The 19,798-nt window shown below is 45.0% G+C and overlaps 1 protein-coding gene across 1 annotated transcript; it reads right to left on the reverse strand.

Moving 5' to 3' along the window:
- Positions 1 to 4,930: 4,930 nt before the first annotated feature.
- LOC135896433 (tRNA selenocysteine 1-associated protein 1-like) lies at positions 4,931 to 19,774 on the reverse strand. Its single transcript, XM_065424807.1, has 10 exons — positions 19,609 to 19,774; positions 19,282 to 19,379; positions 19,096 to 19,195; positions 18,439 to 18,494; positions 14,918 to 15,021; positions 12,911 to 13,058; positions 9,026 to 9,242; positions 7,599 to 7,713; positions 5,442 to 5,503; positions 4,931 to 5,048 (listed from the first exon to the last, which is right to left on the reverse strand). Exons 1-10 carry the CDS (start codon positions 19,636 to 19,638, stop codon positions 4,971 to 4,973), a joined length of 1,008 nt encoding a protein of 335 aa, XP_065280879.1. The 5' UTR covers positions 19,639 to 19,774; the 3' UTR covers positions 4,931 to 4,970.
- Between the last annotated feature and the right edge of the window lie 24 nt (positions 19,775 to 19,798).

Raw genomic sequence — 19,798 nt, forward strand, 5'->3', positions numbered from 1 at the left:
AGACTTCATACTCTGCGTTAACCCTGGCATCATACAAGATGTGGACGTGCTCGGCAAGGTGCACTGCAGTGACCATAGGATGGTAAGAATTCGAATTAGCTTAGACTTGAGGAGAGAACGGAAGAAACTGGTACACAAGAAGCCGATCAATGAGTTAGCGGTAAGAGGGAAAATAGAGGAATTCCAGATCAAGCTACAGAACAGGTATTAACTCAAAAAGAGGACCTTAGTGTTGAAGCAATGAACGACAATCTCATGGGCATCATTAAGGAGTGTGCAACAGAAGTCGGTGGTAACTCCGTTAGACAGGATACCAGTAAGCTATCGCAGGAGACGAAAGATCTGATCAAGAAACGCCAATGTATGAAAGCCTCTAAGCCTACAGCTAGAATAGAACTGGCAGAACTTTGTAAGTTAATCAACAAGCGTAAGACAGCTGACATAAGGAACTATAATATGGATAGAATTGAACATGCTCTCAGGAACGGAGGAAGCCTAAAAGCAGTGAAGAAGAAACTAGGAATAGGGCAAGAATCAGATGTGTGCGTTAAGAGACAAAGCCGGCAATATCATTACTAATATGGATGAGATAGTTCAAGTGGCTGAGGAGTTCTATAGAGATTTATACAATAGTCTAGAGGAATTTTAAATCCCACAAGTAACACCGGAAGAAGTAAAGAACGCCTTGGGAGCTATGCAAAGGGGGAAGGCAGCTGGGGAGGATCAGGCTGCACCGCTGAAACAAAAAATGGTGCAGCTGACAGGATCGTAGCTGAACAGGTTGCAATCGCGCTGGCTGTGCTCGATGATCGCAGAGAGGCAATACATAGCGATCCAAAGGCAGCCATTAAGGTCTACCAAACCGGGATGGTCTCCCCTCAGACCTTCCGCATTCTCCAAAGCGCCAAAAGTATCTCTCCGCATTCTCTCACTTGGTTTCCCGCTCACTTGGGGTCGACTGAGGGCTCTCCCTCTAAACCTAACGAGGGCGCGCACGAGGCCGCGCGAGGACTCGCTGATCGCGCCGCCTCCGCTGTCCCCCTGCCCAGCGGGGAGCCCTTGCTCACGTTCAATGAGCTGACCACACACTACTATCAAGACGAGTATGCCCCTCCCGCACCCCGCCTTATGCAGGGCGCGGGCAGTGACCCTTCGACTTTAACAAACCCGTGCGTATCCTAACCTTGCGGTTCTTCATGCAATATACCTTGAAATGTATCCCAGTGCGGACTGACCTGCCTGTGAACTAAGTGCAACATTGGATCATGTGTTGTGGGAGTGTGAAGCCATCGGCTCCTCGTTCAACGAGGATAGGTGGGCTGCGCTCCTGGGCAACCCCGAACTCATCGACCAAACCCTGGCCGTCCAGAGTGCCCGCGATCGGGCCGTCAAGCTCGGCTTGGCGGTCTTATGCGTCTTCTCTGGATCAAATAAGGTTATTTCACTCTCACTCACTCACAGGGTGCAGCACCTCGTGAACTGGTTCAAGTGGTGCAGACGAATCGAACGTACCCTGCATATGATCTATGGTTGGAAACGTGCAAGCTTAGAAGGCGTTATTGATGTATCCTAACTGTTGGTATAACTTCTGTATTGCAAATTAAAATAACTTCAATTGCGTTTTGAAAGAGTTTTAGTTTATAAATGCAAAAAGTTTTGCACGTTTAAATTTCGCGCGCTAGGCACGCCGGTCGATCGCAGCGTCGTCTGGTGGCGTCATCGCAGAAGCGTCCCCGGCTTTCCCATTGCTTTGCTATAAGGACACACTGCCCCATTTCAGTACACCATCATATACCGTCATTCCCATGAAATCACAGCGCCCCTTAGGAAACTCTCCTAAACGGTGGCACTAGATTTTCACCTAGGTGGAAATCTGGTGGGCTACTTCGCGTCGGCACGCATGGCTACACAGGTACGGCGCGGTACATTCAAGCCTAAGTGAAACAGATTTGTATCATGCTTAATCTTTCCGTACAACAGCGGAGCTGTTTAAGCTTTCGTTCCGCCGTGGAGCGTTACCAGAAAACTCAGCCCAGCTGTGCACCGCCTCGCCTCGCCTAGCAATCACCGGCGAAGGCACCAAACCACGTAACCTCCTCGCACTCGATGCGCGTAGGGCGGAGTCGCTACGTCACAGGCCTCGGAACAGCCGGCGCGGCAACACACCTCTTGCCTCCTCTACTCGGTGCCTACGTGCTACTGCCACGGGAAGACCGAAGAACAAACGGCTTTACTCCCAAGCGAAAAGCGATGCATCGCCACTGAGCTGATCCGGAACACCGCGCCGAAGCTGCGGCTGTAAAGAGGCGACGCCGAGTCGAGGATCCAGTTTGTCCAGGGAACGCTAGTTGGCGTCTGAACGCTCGATGTCGCCGAGAAAGCGATCCCGGCCTGCGACTGCTCGACAACTTGCTGCGTTAAGCTTGCCGAGACGACTTATCAAAACCTAGCATAACCTAGAAACTTAGCCAAGTCTACCAGCTTAGCATAAGCGAAGGTAAGCATAGCTTAGGGAAGCCACGTGATCGCTAGGTGATCACAAGCTCTGCTGTTGACTTCAGCCTTGCACCACTAGTGCAAACTGTGCATGTTTTTTTTTGTGTGTGTGCTGATCCAACAGCTCTAAAAATATAACTATAATGTTTATTGATATCGAAGCATTTTGAATCACTGTCAATAACAAAGTACGAAGTGCCAAATTTCTCCTTAAACCAAAAATCGATTAAAAATATTTTGGTTTCACTCCGAAACAAATTAATACATAACATTTTGGTTACACTTTCATTCCGATCAAAAATGTTTTTTCTTTTCATTTCTGATTTCATTCTGTTCCGACCAGTTCCAACACACTAGATGCGAGGCCTCTTGGACATGAACTTGAAAAAGGGATAGGAGCGAAACATAGAGGACATGCACACAAAGAAAAGGCGTTAAGACATGGACAGATGCTGGACTTTCAACTGTACTTTATTGGATTTCACATTGCCACACATAACCTCCGACGCATGCGCATCTTTAACTCCTCCCAAGACGTGCATTGATAGCACCTCAAAAAGCACATTGCCACACAAAAACAGCCAACACACAAGCAAAGTGTACTCGTCCCACAACCCGTGCATCAATGTCAGTTTTTTAATCACCTTTTATGTACCCGATAGGTCAGCACATTCCTTGTTGGTTAAACAGACATATCACTGACACAATTTTCTTTCTCATTTCTAATGTGAAAAGCTTTCAAGATTTTCCATTCATATAGTCTTACCAGTGGCGCACTTTTCTTGCACTTCTTGCAGCCGCAGCAATCAAGTGCCAAATTGGTTCCTGCTTAAGGATGTGTTGAGTTCTTGCAGGCGCTTATTAGAACACCTACCTGTCTGGCCTATATATACTTTACCACAAGCCAACGGAAGGCAGTAAACAACCCCAGTATTGCACCCGATGAAGGGTGTCACGTTTTTATGCTTAAAAAAAAAAAGCACTACTGCCGTACGATTCTAATCGGTCTAAGCTGGCCAAGAGGGTTGTAGCGCTTGGACACCTCCTGGATGCAGTACAGAAGAGCTGCTGCCAGCGTATGGCACGTAGCCTGAAACAGCAGGTTGAGAGGTTGCTTTTGGCAGATTTCCCTCTTTTGGACATTAGGGCTTTTCCTGAAGCCGGATTGCGGAAAGTGAAGGGTCTTGCAGGCCAGAAGTCGCCGACATCAGAGCGAAGGAAGCAACTAGAAGTAATGCCATACATTCATAAAATCTCCCACATTAAGGTGGCGTAAAGGCAAGGTGTAAGCATTGTATTTTCCACAGCTTGCAAACTGGCTAGCCTGTTTTCCGCGCTACGCACTTTCGCTGATGACATCTCACGCAAGTTGTCTTGTTCACGCAGCACACGATTTTGCGTGCTGTGCACAAGGACACAAGACTAGCGGTATAATTCAGTGCTGCACGAATACCGAGGCAGAACAAGCGAATCGCAGAGTGTGATCACTTACTGGAACATGCTAGAAAATGGCCTAGTTTAGGTACCTGTGCACGTGACCGCACGACCGTGGGAACAAGCAGAAGTAAGTCTCTCTTGCTTCGCAGCAAGCAGACATTCCATTTGTGTTTTATTATTTCTCTAAACTTCAATTTGTCATTTCAAGCAACAGATCGCACAAATAACACGTTGTCTAGAATAATTCTCGAAGTCATGTGTCACCACGAGTGACGTCACACTGCGGACACGATTACGTCACCGTCCGGCTTGGAGCGCGGCGGCCATGAGTGAAGAGGGAAATGGCATTCGGATTGAAATTTCAGATCTTTCCGCAGCTATAGCAATGCAATACTTTGCAGACACGATTGTTATCGCGCAATGTATGCTCCGCTTATAAGCTCAACATGGCCAGACCTGGTGAGGGGCCCTTTAAGAGAGACAAGGACGGTATGAACAGTGCTGTCAGCCAGCAGTCTTTTTCCCAAGCAGGGTTATTTTTGGGCACCCTTTCTTATCCAATTAATTATTACTGGTCTAATTGCCTAATTTTGAATGCCAAATTGGTCTTTGCATTCAAAAACACCAATTAGTTTCCAGCCTGACATATTTCTTATATTTCGGTGCTTCAAAGTTCTAGCACAAATAATGAACAAAATAAGAAGGGTGCACAACAATGGCATGTCCTTTTACAGAGGTTCCGAACAACCAATTAAATGGCTGACTGGGCGACAGCATGAAAGTGACAAACTGTCAGTGTACTTGTAACAGCCAATGGCTTATTGGGTCATACAGGGTATCTGAACACAGTTCACGAGAAGGCGTGGTGTGAGGTTTGCCAAAATTGTTGTAATTATTCCATCTTTCTATGTCAGCACTTTGTGTAAACTGTGCATTTTTATGTGCGAGAAAAAAAATGTTTTACAAAATGCAGAAAGCCGGTCATCGTACAAATTGGTAGCAACACAATAGAAAAGTATGTTTATTTCTTTCACACATCATTTGACAGAGACCAAAGGTGGGTCCAGTCCTTCTGTCGGAAGCCAGCGACTGCTCTCAAACGCAGAGTACAGGTCCTGCATCAAATGACAGTACATCACAGCGAGTTCTACATCAGACTTCGAAGTGGAAGCACCCCACATTTATTTCCAGAAGCTTAACATAACACTGCACAGAAACTGACACACTAAATTATTTTTGCTGTTCTCAAGCAGGTAAGTTAATAAAGTTGCAGTAAAATCATAGTTATGAGCTGAAAATATCACAAAGAAATGAACAAACAATGTCTTCACATGACCCCCCCCCCTCCACCCCCTCACACACACTTCTGAAATTTGCCATGAAGGGCCACAGCAAAAATTTTAAGCAACATGCTAATGCATCGAGTAAGAAAGAATACATCCCAAATGAAACTTTCAACCCAAGTTCACTGTCAGTTCTGCCAAGAATACCTAGTTTTGGTGGCTCACCTCAGATCGGGCCAGAAGGAGTTTGTTGCTGGCCTCTATGTCAGGCATGCCCATGTCATGGTCTAGAAAAGCAAGCACATGTAATACTTATTGCTATCACTGCATGTCAGTAGCATATCAGAACAGCTTGCCCGCATTGGTGAAAAAGACCATACGGAAACGCGTAGCAAGAGTAACAACAGCCATCTAATGCAGAACTTGTTCTTGGGCTAGTTGGTGGGTAAGCTTGCTAAACATGTTGTTTCTGGCATAAAGTACAAAATATAAAAGAAGGTACACAGGCAAGAGGCAGAGGCACTCCTCTGTCTCTTACCTGTCCCCCTTTTTTTTTATGTTCTGTACTTTGCGCCAGAAACAACATGTTTAGCAAGCTAACTAATGCAGTTAGTGACATAGTTTACACAAGTACAATTTTCGCTACAATGACAAAAGATCTCTAAATTTCTGGCATGAGCTGCACTTAAACCTATGTGGCAGAGCTGGTGTACAACTACAGGCCCTTAACCTAAAGACTTAACACAGTGTTTAATACAAAGATTTTTTCAACATGAACCTGCACAAATGCAGATCACAAAGCTGCAGATCATGCTCTGTGGCATGATGACTCGGCACATGAGACTGAATAATTGCGACACACGCTTCCTTTCCAGAAATGATTATCAATTTTCCATTGCATTCATACTGAAATGTACCACAAAAACCCGCGTATAGTACGAGGTTTTTTTCCTGTTATTAGCGTCCCAAATTTCCGCCTCGTACTATATGCGGATCCGGACAAAAATTTCAAAGTTCGGCTCGAAGTTTTGGTTTCGTTATTGCTCTGTGGCTACGGCTTGGCTTCGTAATATCTGCATGGCTACGACTTGGCTTTGTTATTGCTGCCTGGCTACGGCATCGTTTCTTTCTTTGTTGAGTGCGGACCTTGGCAGTTCACGTGTTAACCGCGCTTCGCAAAGTGCATCGTTTTTAGTGAAGGAGCACGATGTCGGGGGCACGGAAGCAGTACTCGGCAGCTTTCAAGCGAAATGTGATTTTAGCGGCAGAGGAAATCGGCAACAGTGCGGCCGGGAGGCAGTTTGGCGTCACCGAGGGAAGTATCACCGTGACGTCCCCTCACCGTGCACGAAAAGGGCTCGAAACAAGTTTGTGTCCGGTCCACTGGGAACGAGAAGACGCGTGTTACCGTCATGTTGTCATGCACGGCAGACGGCCGCAAGCTCCCGCCCTATGTCGTCTTCAAGCGCAAGACAATGCCGAGAGGTGAGCTGCCGAAAAATGTCATCGTTAAATGCCATGAGAAAGGGTGGATGAATGAGTCTTGTGCTCGACTGGATAAAGTCCGTTTGGTGTAGGCGGCCCGGTGCACTGTTGTCGTTCCCGTCCATCCTCGTGCTGGACGCGTTTCGTGGCCATTTGGCCGACTCGGTGAAGAAGCTGTTGCGTGATTGTAATACTGAACTCGTCGTTATCCCTGGTGGGATGACGTCTCAGCTGCAGCCTCTAGATGTTTGTGTCAACAAGCCTTTCAAGGACGCGGTGAAGCGGTGCTACGCAGAGTGGATGCGGTCAGGTGAACCTGCAGTGACGCCAACTGGGCGGCTGAAGCGGGCATCGCCAGCCACGCTGTGCAAGTGGATCGTGGACGCATGGGCGAGCATCCCAGAAGACCTTGTGCGTCGCGCTTTCAAGAAGTGCGGGATCTCGAACGCGCTCGATGGCACCGAGGACGAGTACCTCTGGGAGGATATGTCAGACAAGGAATTGTCCGATGAAAGCGCAGCACTTCATTCACGACAGTGAATGAAGTGCTGAGTCCGATTTCAATAAATGTTTTCCCCGAGTTTCTCTCACTCGTATTATACGCGGGTAAACCTTTTTTTTCCCATTTCTCGTCCCAGAAATTTCACCTCGTATTATATTCGGGTTCGTATTATACGCGGGTTTTTACGGTAACTGAATGTCATGAACAATTTTTACAGGATTTGAAAGCACAAGACGGGGCGGCTCATATCTACACTTAAGATCATTCCTGACAGCACCCACACAGATCACAAATACCTGAGTGAATCAACTGCAGATATCCAAAACCATTGGTCACAAGTAGAAGGCATAGCTGGCTGTAACTGAAATAAGTGAAAATTAGGCTTGGCAACTCACCTTCGACTTCATTGTCCGACTCTGAAGTTGTGGCTGCCGCTTGAGGCAAAGGTGGGTTCGGACCATGGGGCACTGCCGCAGCAGCAGCGTTGGCAGCATCCTCGTAACCAGTGTGCTGCAAAAGGACATCACGGCTATGCCAGCGGCACTTGCTCTGCTACCTTTGGATTGCAACTACACCAAAACCATGACTGAAGTTAAGCAAGGCAATACAAAAAGCCAAGTTGCAGCTCTGATCTTAACTAATCCATATTTTTATCCCTTCACTGATCTACGATGCCATTACTAATTCAATAGTTGCAATGCTTCAGATAGCTGGACCTGCCCTTCTCAAACTTCATCAAATGCAAGCTTGATCTTCAGCGAAATGACCAACAGGTTCATATCACCTATGTATTTCTCAGAGAAGTTTAGGAATAGCATTGGTGTCAATGCACATAGCAGCCAATGTTCGCTTGGGTGCATGGGATGGCTTCCTCGAAGAGGTCAAAGTGAAGACTGGTCAAAACAACTATAAGACAGCTTCATTTGCATGTGCAGACACATGAAACAGTTTTGCATTGTATCAACACTAGATTATAGCTGTGTGAATTAGGTAGGAAATTTATTAATGAGCTTTTATTTTATATGGACTTGAATAGTTTCTTTTAAAAAATTGCAAAGGCAGCCACGACTATTTGTTAATGGAGCTGTGAACCCATGTGCTTGTACTCATAAATGCAAACCTCAAATGTTTGTCTTGTTGGATTTGTGAACACAGAAGTATATGCAAGTGGCAGTCATTCCCAACTGTCTACATTTCCCAAAATTTTTCATAAAGCTTTCTCTAAATAGATGCACCTTGAAATGCTTCAACAATACTCATCTCGCTTTAGAAGCTGCAAGTTGGAAACACCTTCTGTCCTTCAGCTAGCAGTTCCATGTTTCATCAGAAGTACATATTAAATATTAGTCACCCACGTTGCCTTTTCATTTTTAGCAAGGTACAATTTTGACTTACTAATATGGCGGTGATAATGACAACACTGCCGCACATCCTCACAAAGAAGTGCCATTAGTACTTTCATTCTGGGCACTAGTTGCTTTTCAGACTTTATGTACCATTAAAATTAAAAACTCACTCCCAAATGTGAACAACAATGCCAATACACATACTGCGCTAACTTCTAGCTTACAGGAATTGGAACCTAATAGTACTATGCAGGCTCTCACAAATAAGCTGCAAAATGTTTTAACATCTGAATCTACAAGTAAAAAGTTGAGATGTTAAACGCATCACCGATCACAGGTTTTATCTCAGCTGAATAAACACTGAGTGTTCACTAAAGTTGGATGACACAGCAACACCATCATCCTACGCTGGATATGAGATTAAACATGATGGTATGGCTGTAAAAGTGGAAATAATGCCTGCCAGCCTCACTCACAGCAACAGCTGACGAATCAGTGTGCTGTGGATACTCAGGCTGCTGTCCATAATAGCCTGGGTAGCCCTGGTAGCCCTGGTATCCGGCGTAGTACTGCTGGTAGCCCTGCCAGGGGTTGTAGTAGTTCTGGTAGTTGTAACCATAGTTGCCGTAGTACTGCTGGTACGTCTGCTGACCTGGTGGTGTAGCCATGCTCACGGTAGTTGGGACGTTGCTCCTGTAAGCAAGAAAACAAAGACACAGGAACAGCACAACATTAACAGTGCACCTACTGCTATGAATGATCTAGGACAACATGTCTGAAATTAGATATGCAGACAAACGCTCCCTTTACAGAATTGTGCCTGGTTTGGGTGGCTGCCATGCATGTGCTAAAGGACGCCTGCTAAGGCTTTACATTTTACCTTTTGTGCATGAAGGTGATGAGGATAGCACGCATACATATAAGATGGCACTCATTTCCCTAGGAATGATGTGCAATTACTTAATATGGCTCCTCACAAGCAAAAATGTGAGCCAAGAATTTTTCATGCATTTGCTAAAGGTACAGAGCGATAAAGAGAGTGTCAACACATGAACACAGCTCTGTGTTCGCCTTTTTCCCCTTTTCCATCCCTTTCTTGAAATGTTAGTACATCTGAAATGCATTAACAAGCCCAGCTTACGAACTCAAATCTTTCATGCAAACAAAAAAGAAAAGGGGCTGGGCTCTAAAGCTTGTCCTGTGCTTTCATGCAAAGCAAGCAACCTTTCATAAATTAAAAAAAAAAAAAGTTGCTGCAGTAGCACAACCACAATATAGGTGGAATCCTTAAAGGGGCCCTGAACCGCCCCTTGGGCTTTGTGAAATAACATAGTATGCGGGTAGCATATGCTGTTGTGAACGTCTCAGCCAAGTTCTGCTGTCGTACGCAGTACGTGGAGCTCGCATGTATAACATCTCTGCATGCGTAACATACGCATAAAACTTCAGCTTACATTGTGAAACAAGTTACGTTACAGGCTACATTCCCACTCTCCGGAATGTCCTGCATGTGCAAACAAACTACTTAATTGTTCCAAATGCTTAACTCATGCATTTTGATAAACAATACTTGATAATGCACAATGTATGACAGTAAGCTGCTACACTTACGAATACTAGAAGGATGCGAATACTGTCTTACATCAATTGTGAAAATGGCTACTCATTTGAAAACTATTCGAAAAGTATTCAATTCTGGCACTTTCGATTACAGTCACTCATTGCCCACCAAATGGTTAGTGCATACTTTTTTTCTTTCTTGTTTACACACACAGGCACCAAATTGGCAAAATTTAGCGTGCAGACGTTCTATTCACAAATTGTGACGCCCGGACGACAGTTGCGAGCAACAGTGACTTTAAAACACGGCCACCATGACATATTTCCTGCTCATACAGCTGTTGCCGATATAAGCGCACAAAAGCATGGCTTTTGAGATTGACTTCCGGTAACACAAAGAAGCTGCCGCTAGGGGTGTGAATTCGCTGTCGTTGTCAAATTGAATCAAATCCAATTCAAGCAGTAACTGTGTCGAAGCACATTTTTCTTTATCTTGATTCCGCCCGTGTGCTTGCTGTTATGGTGTTGCTGTAGGGTTCAATGGTCTTTGCTGTGGTGTGTTGTGTTTATGTTATCGAGACGTCAACAGCAACATTGTTACATCCCTGGAGTTCTTGGATAGCAACACTGTTGCCGCGGTCGCACATCGCCCAGCTTCAAGCGAAAGTGATGATGACGGCCCTTCATTATCTGACACGGCACATGCTTTGAGTGTCATGCAAGCTTCCGCAGAGAAGCGGAGCCTCATGGACAAACTGCCTTGTGACCTTGCTGAGTTCAAAGATGGCACCATCACAGCAAAGCCATCATGGCGGCAAGTGAACATCAATTTTCTTGCCGAGTACCCACAAATAAAGCATGTCGAAGTGTGTGTGTTTAAAAGCATCATGACATAGTTATTTATCGGCCGGTAAGTAGCCACTAAACTGACACTGGCAGTTAATTCGCACATGATTTAGTGCGTACCTAAACATTGTTCCCGGCCAACTGTGCATTAACAAAGTTTGACGGTATTCGCACAACCCTAGCACTACATGCTGGGTGTCACCTGCACAGCTATTTTTATTCCTCCTAATCTGAGCAATTTCAACTTGCAGCTTTTGCTCTCTAAACCAGGCTACTACTACCTTCTTACCTCCTAATGTTATGCTCATAATTTTCTACGTCATCACTGGCTGCGAATTAAATCATCACTATTTATGTTAACTAGTACAATGTAATAAATTCAACTTTAAGTGCCCCTACGTTTTTCACCTTTTTAGTGCCAACTTTAGTGTACAAATTTTTAGTGCCATCATGCCAGCATGGGCAAAGAGGAAACTGCATTTTCATTTCCACATTCGCTAGTGTATGCAACAATAATGTTGCTTCATTCAGGCACTAAGTTTGGGAACTACAGTCGCCGACCGATTTTCCGGACTCCAAAAATTTGGACATGTCCGATTATTCGGTCAGCTTCGCGGCACCACCATTCTCCCCATAGACCACAATGTATAACAACTGTCGAAAGTTCGGACACCTTGCAACCTCTCGTCTGATTTTTCGGACACTCCTTGAGCGAACTCGGTCGAGAGCACCATGCACCGACTCTGACCGGTGCATGGTCCGACTTGCTGAAGGCCTGTTTTGTTTTGAACGGAGCTTCCTGGCTGCCCCACGAAGTGGCGCTACTGGAAATCCCCGCTCATCATCATCGTTTCTGCCTGGTTAGATAGTGTGGCTCTGCAGCAGTTCCGGTTTCAGCTTAGTAAGCCATGTCATGTCAATCATGTCAAGACAATCCAGCAGCTGACTTGTTTCTTCGCGCAAGACGCTGCGAGCAGGCCGCGTTTTTCGTTTGTGCGACTGGTGTCGGCACGGTGGTGTTTGCTTTGAGCCGAGTTGAGGTTTCGGTGATCAAACGCGGCATACGTAAACGGTCTAATGGCGCCGACAGTGCCCGCATAGAGTGCGCTGGGGAATGCCGGCAAGCGGGTGCCGGGAGGCCTAAGACTTGTCGCCTTCCTATGTGCTCCCTACTGACGCGGAAAATGTTCTGCCGAGACCTGCGCGGAGGTTGCATTGCGATTCCGGACACCGTCTCATTTGACAGTTTCATAGGCGCTGACACTGCTGTATTGACATGCGCAGAACTCGACGACGGCAAGATCATTCGTCAGGTTTCTGCTGCACCGCCGGACGATGACTCTGAGTCTGAAGATGACGCACCATGTGCTGCGCTGCCGTCGCATGCGGAGCGTGTACAAGCAGTGACTGTGCTTTCAGCCACTAATAGTAACCGTACGACCCTCTCCGAGATTCAGGCTTATCTGATTGCGTGTAAACAGAACAGCGTGCAACGGCGCATTCACGATTTCTTCCAAGCCTACTGCCAAGCCCGAATAAGTGCGTGGAAATAAAGGATTTAATTTTTTTTTCTTAATCTGCTTTTTCGACACCTGTTTATTCGGACATTTTTGCAGTCCCCGTGAGGTCTGAATAAACGGTCGGCGACTGTACTGCATATTTAGCACCTTAATATATACTCCAATCACATGGCAATTTGTAACAATTAAGTGCACGGGTGTCAGATTTTTTTTTTCTTTGCATTTCACTCCAAAGTGGCGGTGCATGTAATAACCAAGAGCTATGGTATGAAAATTACGTTTGGTACACCAGCACCATTATTATGCTTTTCATAATAATGCATGATTATGAGCATAATGATGATGATAGCCTGAGGCACTATCTGTACAGAAGCGCCCAGGACAATGCCTCCAAGCAAAAGAAGGAGCGAAGGTGGGTGAGGGGGCGGTGGCTACCTTTTGGGGGTGGCACTGCTAACACGCAATGCCTTGCCGCCCAGCCCCTCGAAGCCGTTCATGACCTCAAGAGCCTGCTGGTGTTCCTCTTGGTTGCCGAAGCGCACAAAGCCATAGCCCCGACTCTTGCCACTCTCGTCCAGCACCACTGAAACAGCACACCGTGCCCGGACCACAAAGAAGCTTGCACCCACTCACACCTGGTGCATCTCCACGGGCCCGACCAGCAAAAGGTGGCAGCCTCGCACAAACCACACAGGGGGGAGAAGGGGTTGCAATGTGCTTGTGCTCCTTGCTTATGTGCCCAGAGGCAGTCAAGTAGCCCACACATTAGTCTGAAAATTTCTGCATTGGCACATGGCCACAACAGCAATGCCACTGAGAAAAAATGAAAGGCAAGTGTTGCAGTCATCAGAGCCAAAGGTATTGGATTCCACCAGCTTGAAATGCCATGTTGCAAATGCTTGCTTGCTATGCTGCCACCAAGGAACTACCATTATCATGCAGCCATGTTTGCAGCTGCTATGTATGCCACTGATCATGATGCACGAGATACCTGCATAACAGTTACGAAAGTGTTCTCTAGTCTGATTTCTGCAGTCATATTTTCTGAATCGTTGAGTGGCGCTACTCTAAGCTCTCCTAAAAAAAAATTTAAATTCTGGAATTAGTTCCACTTTGTTGAGTATGGAAATACACTGAAATTGTACGAATACCCCAAAAAAACCAAAGAAAAAAAAGTAAGGTAAAAAATATGACAAAAAAAAGCTAAGAGAGACAACTGCACATTCAGCTTTAATGGCCAAAGTCCATTTTAGTTTTAGTTCACAGGAATGCGAATTATAAGCACACTGCACTCTCAATAGTAACATTCCTGGCAGTGAAGGCCAAAATATATTGCCCTTTGTAAACTGACTCCGAGCACCACATGTTAATGGTATGATCCTAGTACCTCAAAGTGGCAGGATCCCTTTACTATTGCTAAAACTGTTAGCTGTCAAACTAATGTCGTCATACCTACAAACCCACCTAACATACCGCATTGGGCATTGTGCAGTCTCAAGCAGGCAAAGAGAGTAGGTATAGCTCTGTGTTCAACCCCTCCCTCCACTCTGTAAGGCTGCCAGAGGACACCTCACTGCTGAAGGCCCATGGAGAAAGAAAGAAAATGCACACACGCAAGGCCTCACAGCCATTGAAATTCCCACAGAAAGAGTACTGAATATTGGAGGGCATACATGTCTTCAGCGTCCACAGTCATCCCCCGTCATCATGACACCTGGAGCCGCCACAATCAAGTAGCATTAGTAAGCACATGTCCAGAAGAACCTTAAAATAAAATGAGCAGCTCTCGCAGCAGTAACTGAATGTAATGAAAAAATCACAACATGATTTGCAACGATCAAGGTGCTTACTATCGACAGCTGTGGATTCCAGGGTTGCATCAAAAGCATGCTGTAAAGAATGTTTTTTTCACAGAAGTTAGCAGTGACAAATGCAGACACACATTCTGGCTCGCACACTGTCTGCAGTTACACAGGTTTGACACAATCACCATTCAAATACAGTGGTCGGGCAAAACTCACACCAACAAATCTGAAAAGCAAAGCAGCAGTTGCCAAGAGGATCTCAGGGTACAAGTTAATTGCTGCTGAGCTTTGGATTTACGTTATGACAGAACCCTCCACTGCTTACTTCCATACTTTGAACACCTATGAGATATGCTTAAGGTTCAAATTATCAAGTGCTCTAATTTAAAGAAAAATGCAAAGGAAGCATTACAGAAACACAAAGCATCAAAAGGAGGGCCAAATTAACAGATTCAACTGTACTGAATCCTTCACATCACAACGTGGTGATTAGGAATGGTGGATTCACCATTTCAGCACAGAATAATTCTGAATTGTTGAGCAGCAAAATAGTCCAGGTTTTCAACTAATCTGCAAATATAATGCATGTTCCCACAACTATCAATGCACGTGACTGTTCGGATGATTGTCAGCTTACCCTTTGCTGCTTTCACTGACGGAAATCTCGAATGAAATGCTGTGTAGAGGTTCAGGTCATCAACCTCTGGAGTCAAGTTTCCGACAAAGGCAGAATGCTCAATTCTGGAAACACGTGACAAGAAAACACTTAAGCACTAGAACTGAAAATTCCATGATGTAATAAAATCCGTAACTTATGGCATTTAAAGTTTTCTTAAAAAGTAAAAGGGCCCTTAAGCTCATCTGAATTTGAAGATTCTTGGAAGAAACTAATCAATTGATATTTTATTTAGTATTATTTATCTTGAGGCAAGAAAAGTAAAATGGGAAAAAGCTTCAGAACTGCAGCTTGACTAAGCAAAGCTTTCTACCTGCAGGGTGTGACAATGGCACTTTCACTGGTAGATGCACGGCATAGCTTTTGGGAAAAAAAAAAAAAAGAGTACAGTCGAACCCGGTTATATCGAACTTGCAAGAAAACGCCTATCAGTATGATTTAGGGCATAATTCGATATAAGCCTGCTAGAGAATGGACGTCATAAAAGCATGAACTATTTATAAAATCACTTCGGTGATGATTGAGCCTCAGTGTTTGTTTGGCACTGTTTTCTAGCATTCCGACGGTTTCCCCGCTGCACCCGTTTGTCGGTACAAGAAGTCCTAGGACTCATTTTCATTCCACAGCTTCTTTATACTGGCGTTTCAGCGACCGTTCGCGCATCCACGTGTCAGTTAGTTTTCGTTTTTGTCTTGCAGGCCGTTTTCATTTGTTTCTCTCTTTTTTTAAAACTGATGTCAATCTGGTTTGTAAATCTCTCAAAGGGTCACCGCCAGATGCTCGCTTGTACTGTTGTTCACAAAAGTGTGACTACATCTGTTTACAGGCAGGCGCTGGTATATATAAGCGTTACCACCATATAAAAATGATGTTGCCATGCCTGCGTTTCTTTTCTAGAGATTCAGCTAACGAAAACTGATTGCCCTTTGTTGGAGGCAAAACTTAAGATTACTGCAAGTCTCTGACTCATTTGGTTTTTCCGACTGGCACACAACCATTGAGTTTTCTTGTGTGTGAGCACATACACGGTTCAATTACGCTATGGGTGTGCACGCTGGTTGCTCTGCTGCAAATGAGTCGAAATGCCCAATGGAGACTACTAGTCTACTACCCAAGTGCCGAATCAGAATGCAGTAAAACCTCATCAAACTATACCCACAGCAGTTTCGTTTTAAAAGTAATAAAGTCAAATTCCCAACTCAGCGGCCATTGAACATAATGCATTTTGTATCCGCATAAACCATACCAGCTTATTGTGTACGTGTTGGTCAACACGTAGTGCTCACATGTTTCATTGTGCAATCACGGCAGTAGGTTGACCCGGCAGAACAACGAACCTCAGAATTTAGAATGACCTCCAAGCGCAAAGGCAGAGGGTGGAAGGGTGAAACCACATCAACATCATTTCAGCGCTGCGCCAGAAAGCATTGTGGCCCGTACTGTGGCGTCGTGTGGCGTCAGTGTACAAGTTAAGTCACATCACTCTGTACACGTGTTCAAAATGTTGGAGGCAGTTTGGAGGCCTTTTAAAAAGCGGGCAGCATCGCAATCATGCTGTACTGCCAAACCATCAGTGTTTGTACAGGTCTCGGAGACAAAATTTCAAGTATATTCAAGGACTGTCAAGGCCCTGTCAAAGCTTTTTCAAGGCTGCAGAGTGACATACCATGTAGCAATTTCTAAGTACAACATTTCCAAAACACCATATGTATATAGCTAAACTTAGATATCGTTTCGAAGATTGACAAAATTGCCAGCAAAAAAGTACAATTGAAATTGGACCTTTTATGTAAATAAATACAGTCGCTGATATATTGTGTTTTCATGGAAGGGGCCGTAAAAATTTGTGCGTTTGTTTCACAATCGGGGAAAAAAATAGATTTGTTGAATTTGAGAGTCCGTGACTAAATATATGGTTTCATGCCGCGTCAATCTCTTTACACTAACAATACAAAACGAAGTCTGCGAAGCTTTCACGTCCGCTCCACCGCCACCGCTGAAAGCTTCGCCTTCAATGAGACTATGCTTTCCTTCGCTGCAAATTAACTCCAAGATAAAGTGCGAAGGCCGCACGAGAAGGGGGGGGGGGGGGAAAGAAAAAGTGAAATGCCGCACTCTGCTTTTTTGCCGCATACCCATGGCATGATTTGGCAGGATTTTGTTGCATTGGCAGTCTCACATGCCTTTCTCCAGTCTTCCGTTCACTCCTCCGAAACAAGAGCCTCACAATGGAGACAGGGTAGGGATGAAAGAGAGAAGGAGAGGTGTAACTGTGAAGAAGGCGTGCTGAGCGGGGCGTGCAGGCCAAAGGCAAATGTGGTGAAGGTGTGTGGCCCACACGCAAGTGCGATGGCTCGGTGCTTTTTTTAACCATTGTTTCTAAATGGGAAGTTTGCTAGGTCCACGCTGATCCGCAATAGTAAACTGGTCACAAAATTGACCTTAAGACTATTTTACTCACGAAATTCAAGGGCTTTCAAGGGGAAAAAAGAATTCCAGTACTTTCAAGTGCCTTGAAAACATACTTTTCAATTTCAGCCATATTCAAGGACCTGTGCACACCCTGACTGTATAGAGCCAGCATCAAATGCTCCTTAGTTACATGCCAACTACTCTGCATTATTTTGTCCTCCTTTTAACATCACAGCAACTTAATGGACCTTGCAGCTAATCATTTGAGTGTCAATTTCTGAGCCAAGAAACAAAACAGCCCACTATGATGTATCAAGCAAAAAGAAAGTTCTGAGCCTTGCTCAAGCTATATATTGCAACATCACTACAATTGAAAACTTACCATCCCCAATGCAATCTTTCACGGTTTCAATATTCAATACGCACTACTTAAAAGATGACAAATACTCATCTCGGGCAGCACTAGGTATCTTGCTGCTGCTTTGACTTGAGAATTTCTTTAATAGGAAATGTCAGCATTGTGCAGGTGCTGAATGCAGGCATTTTTTTCAATCTCCAATGTAATGCAAGCACTGCCCTAGGTATATTCCGATTTCTGATGTAAGTGATCAATAAACTAAGCAGTTTTTCAATACCATATTATCACAGTCTCCTAGTAACGCGATGTTTCTTTGAGCAATGTTTCACTTGGTGAATTTTCAGCTCACTGATATACTGAGATGACTACTTTTCATGTACTTTTGAATTGAGCTGCAGTTGCATTATGCACTATGCTGCCTTTGAAATCTGAAACCAAGCCAATGTTTTTCCTCATCATTAGGGCCTTAGGGAGTTTCAGATTTTGTGCATTTAACGTCTGGGGGCACAAACTGCCGAGCATACAAAAGAACGCAAGCAAGGCATGGCACTTTCAGTGTGCAAATTCTGTAATTGCCTATTGCCATGCTGCATGGTGAACAAACCTGCATAAATACCCCATATAATGCTCATGTACGTTTTTGGAACTCTATGGGCTGAACAATGCAAGATTATTTTGATAACAGCATGTACAACAGAAACCTGACACTCACTGTTGCTGTGCAGTGTCCTTGCTGTGACAGGCGTGGTTCAGTTTAAACTTCTTGCTCTGTAACAATCAACAAAAAGAAAGTGAAAAAAAAAAGAAAGAAAGTGGGGGGGGGGGAATTCAAATCAACAGCTAATTTAACCTTGGAAATTGCAAAAAGACGTGTGTGTTAGTGTTAGAAACTAAAACCAAACACCATCAAAGGCCAATGCAAGTCATGCTACACATTGTCATGCTGCTTCACGTATGGTACACTCTACCCTCTGACCTACACTGCGTGGAGGTAGGTTTCAGAGTACCAACGCATACAGCATGCCAGAAGTGCTGTAATTGTTTTGGGCAAGAGAGTTTTCACTTAAGTGGCACTACCTGTGGTTTAGCTCCTGCAGGAAAATTCTTCGAGACTTTTACAGAGCTATGCTTTGAGGGTCCGTTTTGTGTGAAGCTACGTACCGTTTCCGTTTCCAAGCGCACTTTCTTTTTCCGGCGTTCAGTAAGAAAAGGTGAGCAAATGCTTGTTTGTTACATGTCTAAAATAACTTCCAGGTCTTGATATGATTAAAGTTTTAGGTCTTTGGGAATCGATATACGGGCCCTGGTGCAGGGTGCCTGAATAATTAGCACTTAACATTAATAAATGCCATAAAGGAAGTGTACTCACAGGACTAGAGCCAGGAATCGTCTTGCCGTCGCACTTTAGCAGTATCCTCTGCGCCGTGGGTTCGTCAATGAACTCCAGGAAGCCGTAGCCCAGCGGGAGTCTGCGAATGAGAAGAGGCATAGACGAGACCGTGAGTAGCTCGACCGGGCCCGGTGCATAAGGGTGGGGCTGAGTGGGGCCACTTACCCGGTTAGCTTATTCGTGATGATTTTCGTAGACAAGCAAGTTTCCCCCATCACGGCGAAGGCTTGCTTCAAGAATGCCTCATCCATGTAAGGCTCAATCTGGTAAGAACACAGCAGCGCGTCTCCGAGACCCCTCCTCAACCGATACATAGTACCAACCTTGTCGATCGGCAGCTTAAAGGCTTTAAGCGTACGCTCAAATACGCCGAGCAGTAAAGCAAGACAAACTAACTCCTTGCGATCGTCCTCGGTGAAATTTCGCATGCTAAGCCTAAATACAGCGCTGCTCTGCAACTTAGAAATCGAAGCGAAGAAAAACTCAACTTACATCACCCATCCACAGCGTTCCTTTAGACATAATGACCTCCTTGCGTCGATCCGGCCGTCATTAGCAGCACACACGTTATATATTAGAAGTTGTCAAGCTCCTTTCACCTTTCTACACCGATACACATATAACTACACTCACTCACGCACTTCCAAAAAGTAAAACACAACAAACATAAAAAAAATGCAGA

The sequence above is a fragment of the Dermacentor albipictus genome, chromosome 6 (assembly GCF_038994185.2).
Source record: "Dermacentor albipictus isolate Rhodes 1998 colony chromosome 6, USDA_Dalb.pri_finalv2, whole genome shotgun sequence".
Taxonomy (NCBI): domain Eukaryota; kingdom Metazoa; phylum Arthropoda; class Arachnida; order Ixodida; family Ixodidae; genus Dermacentor; species Dermacentor albipictus.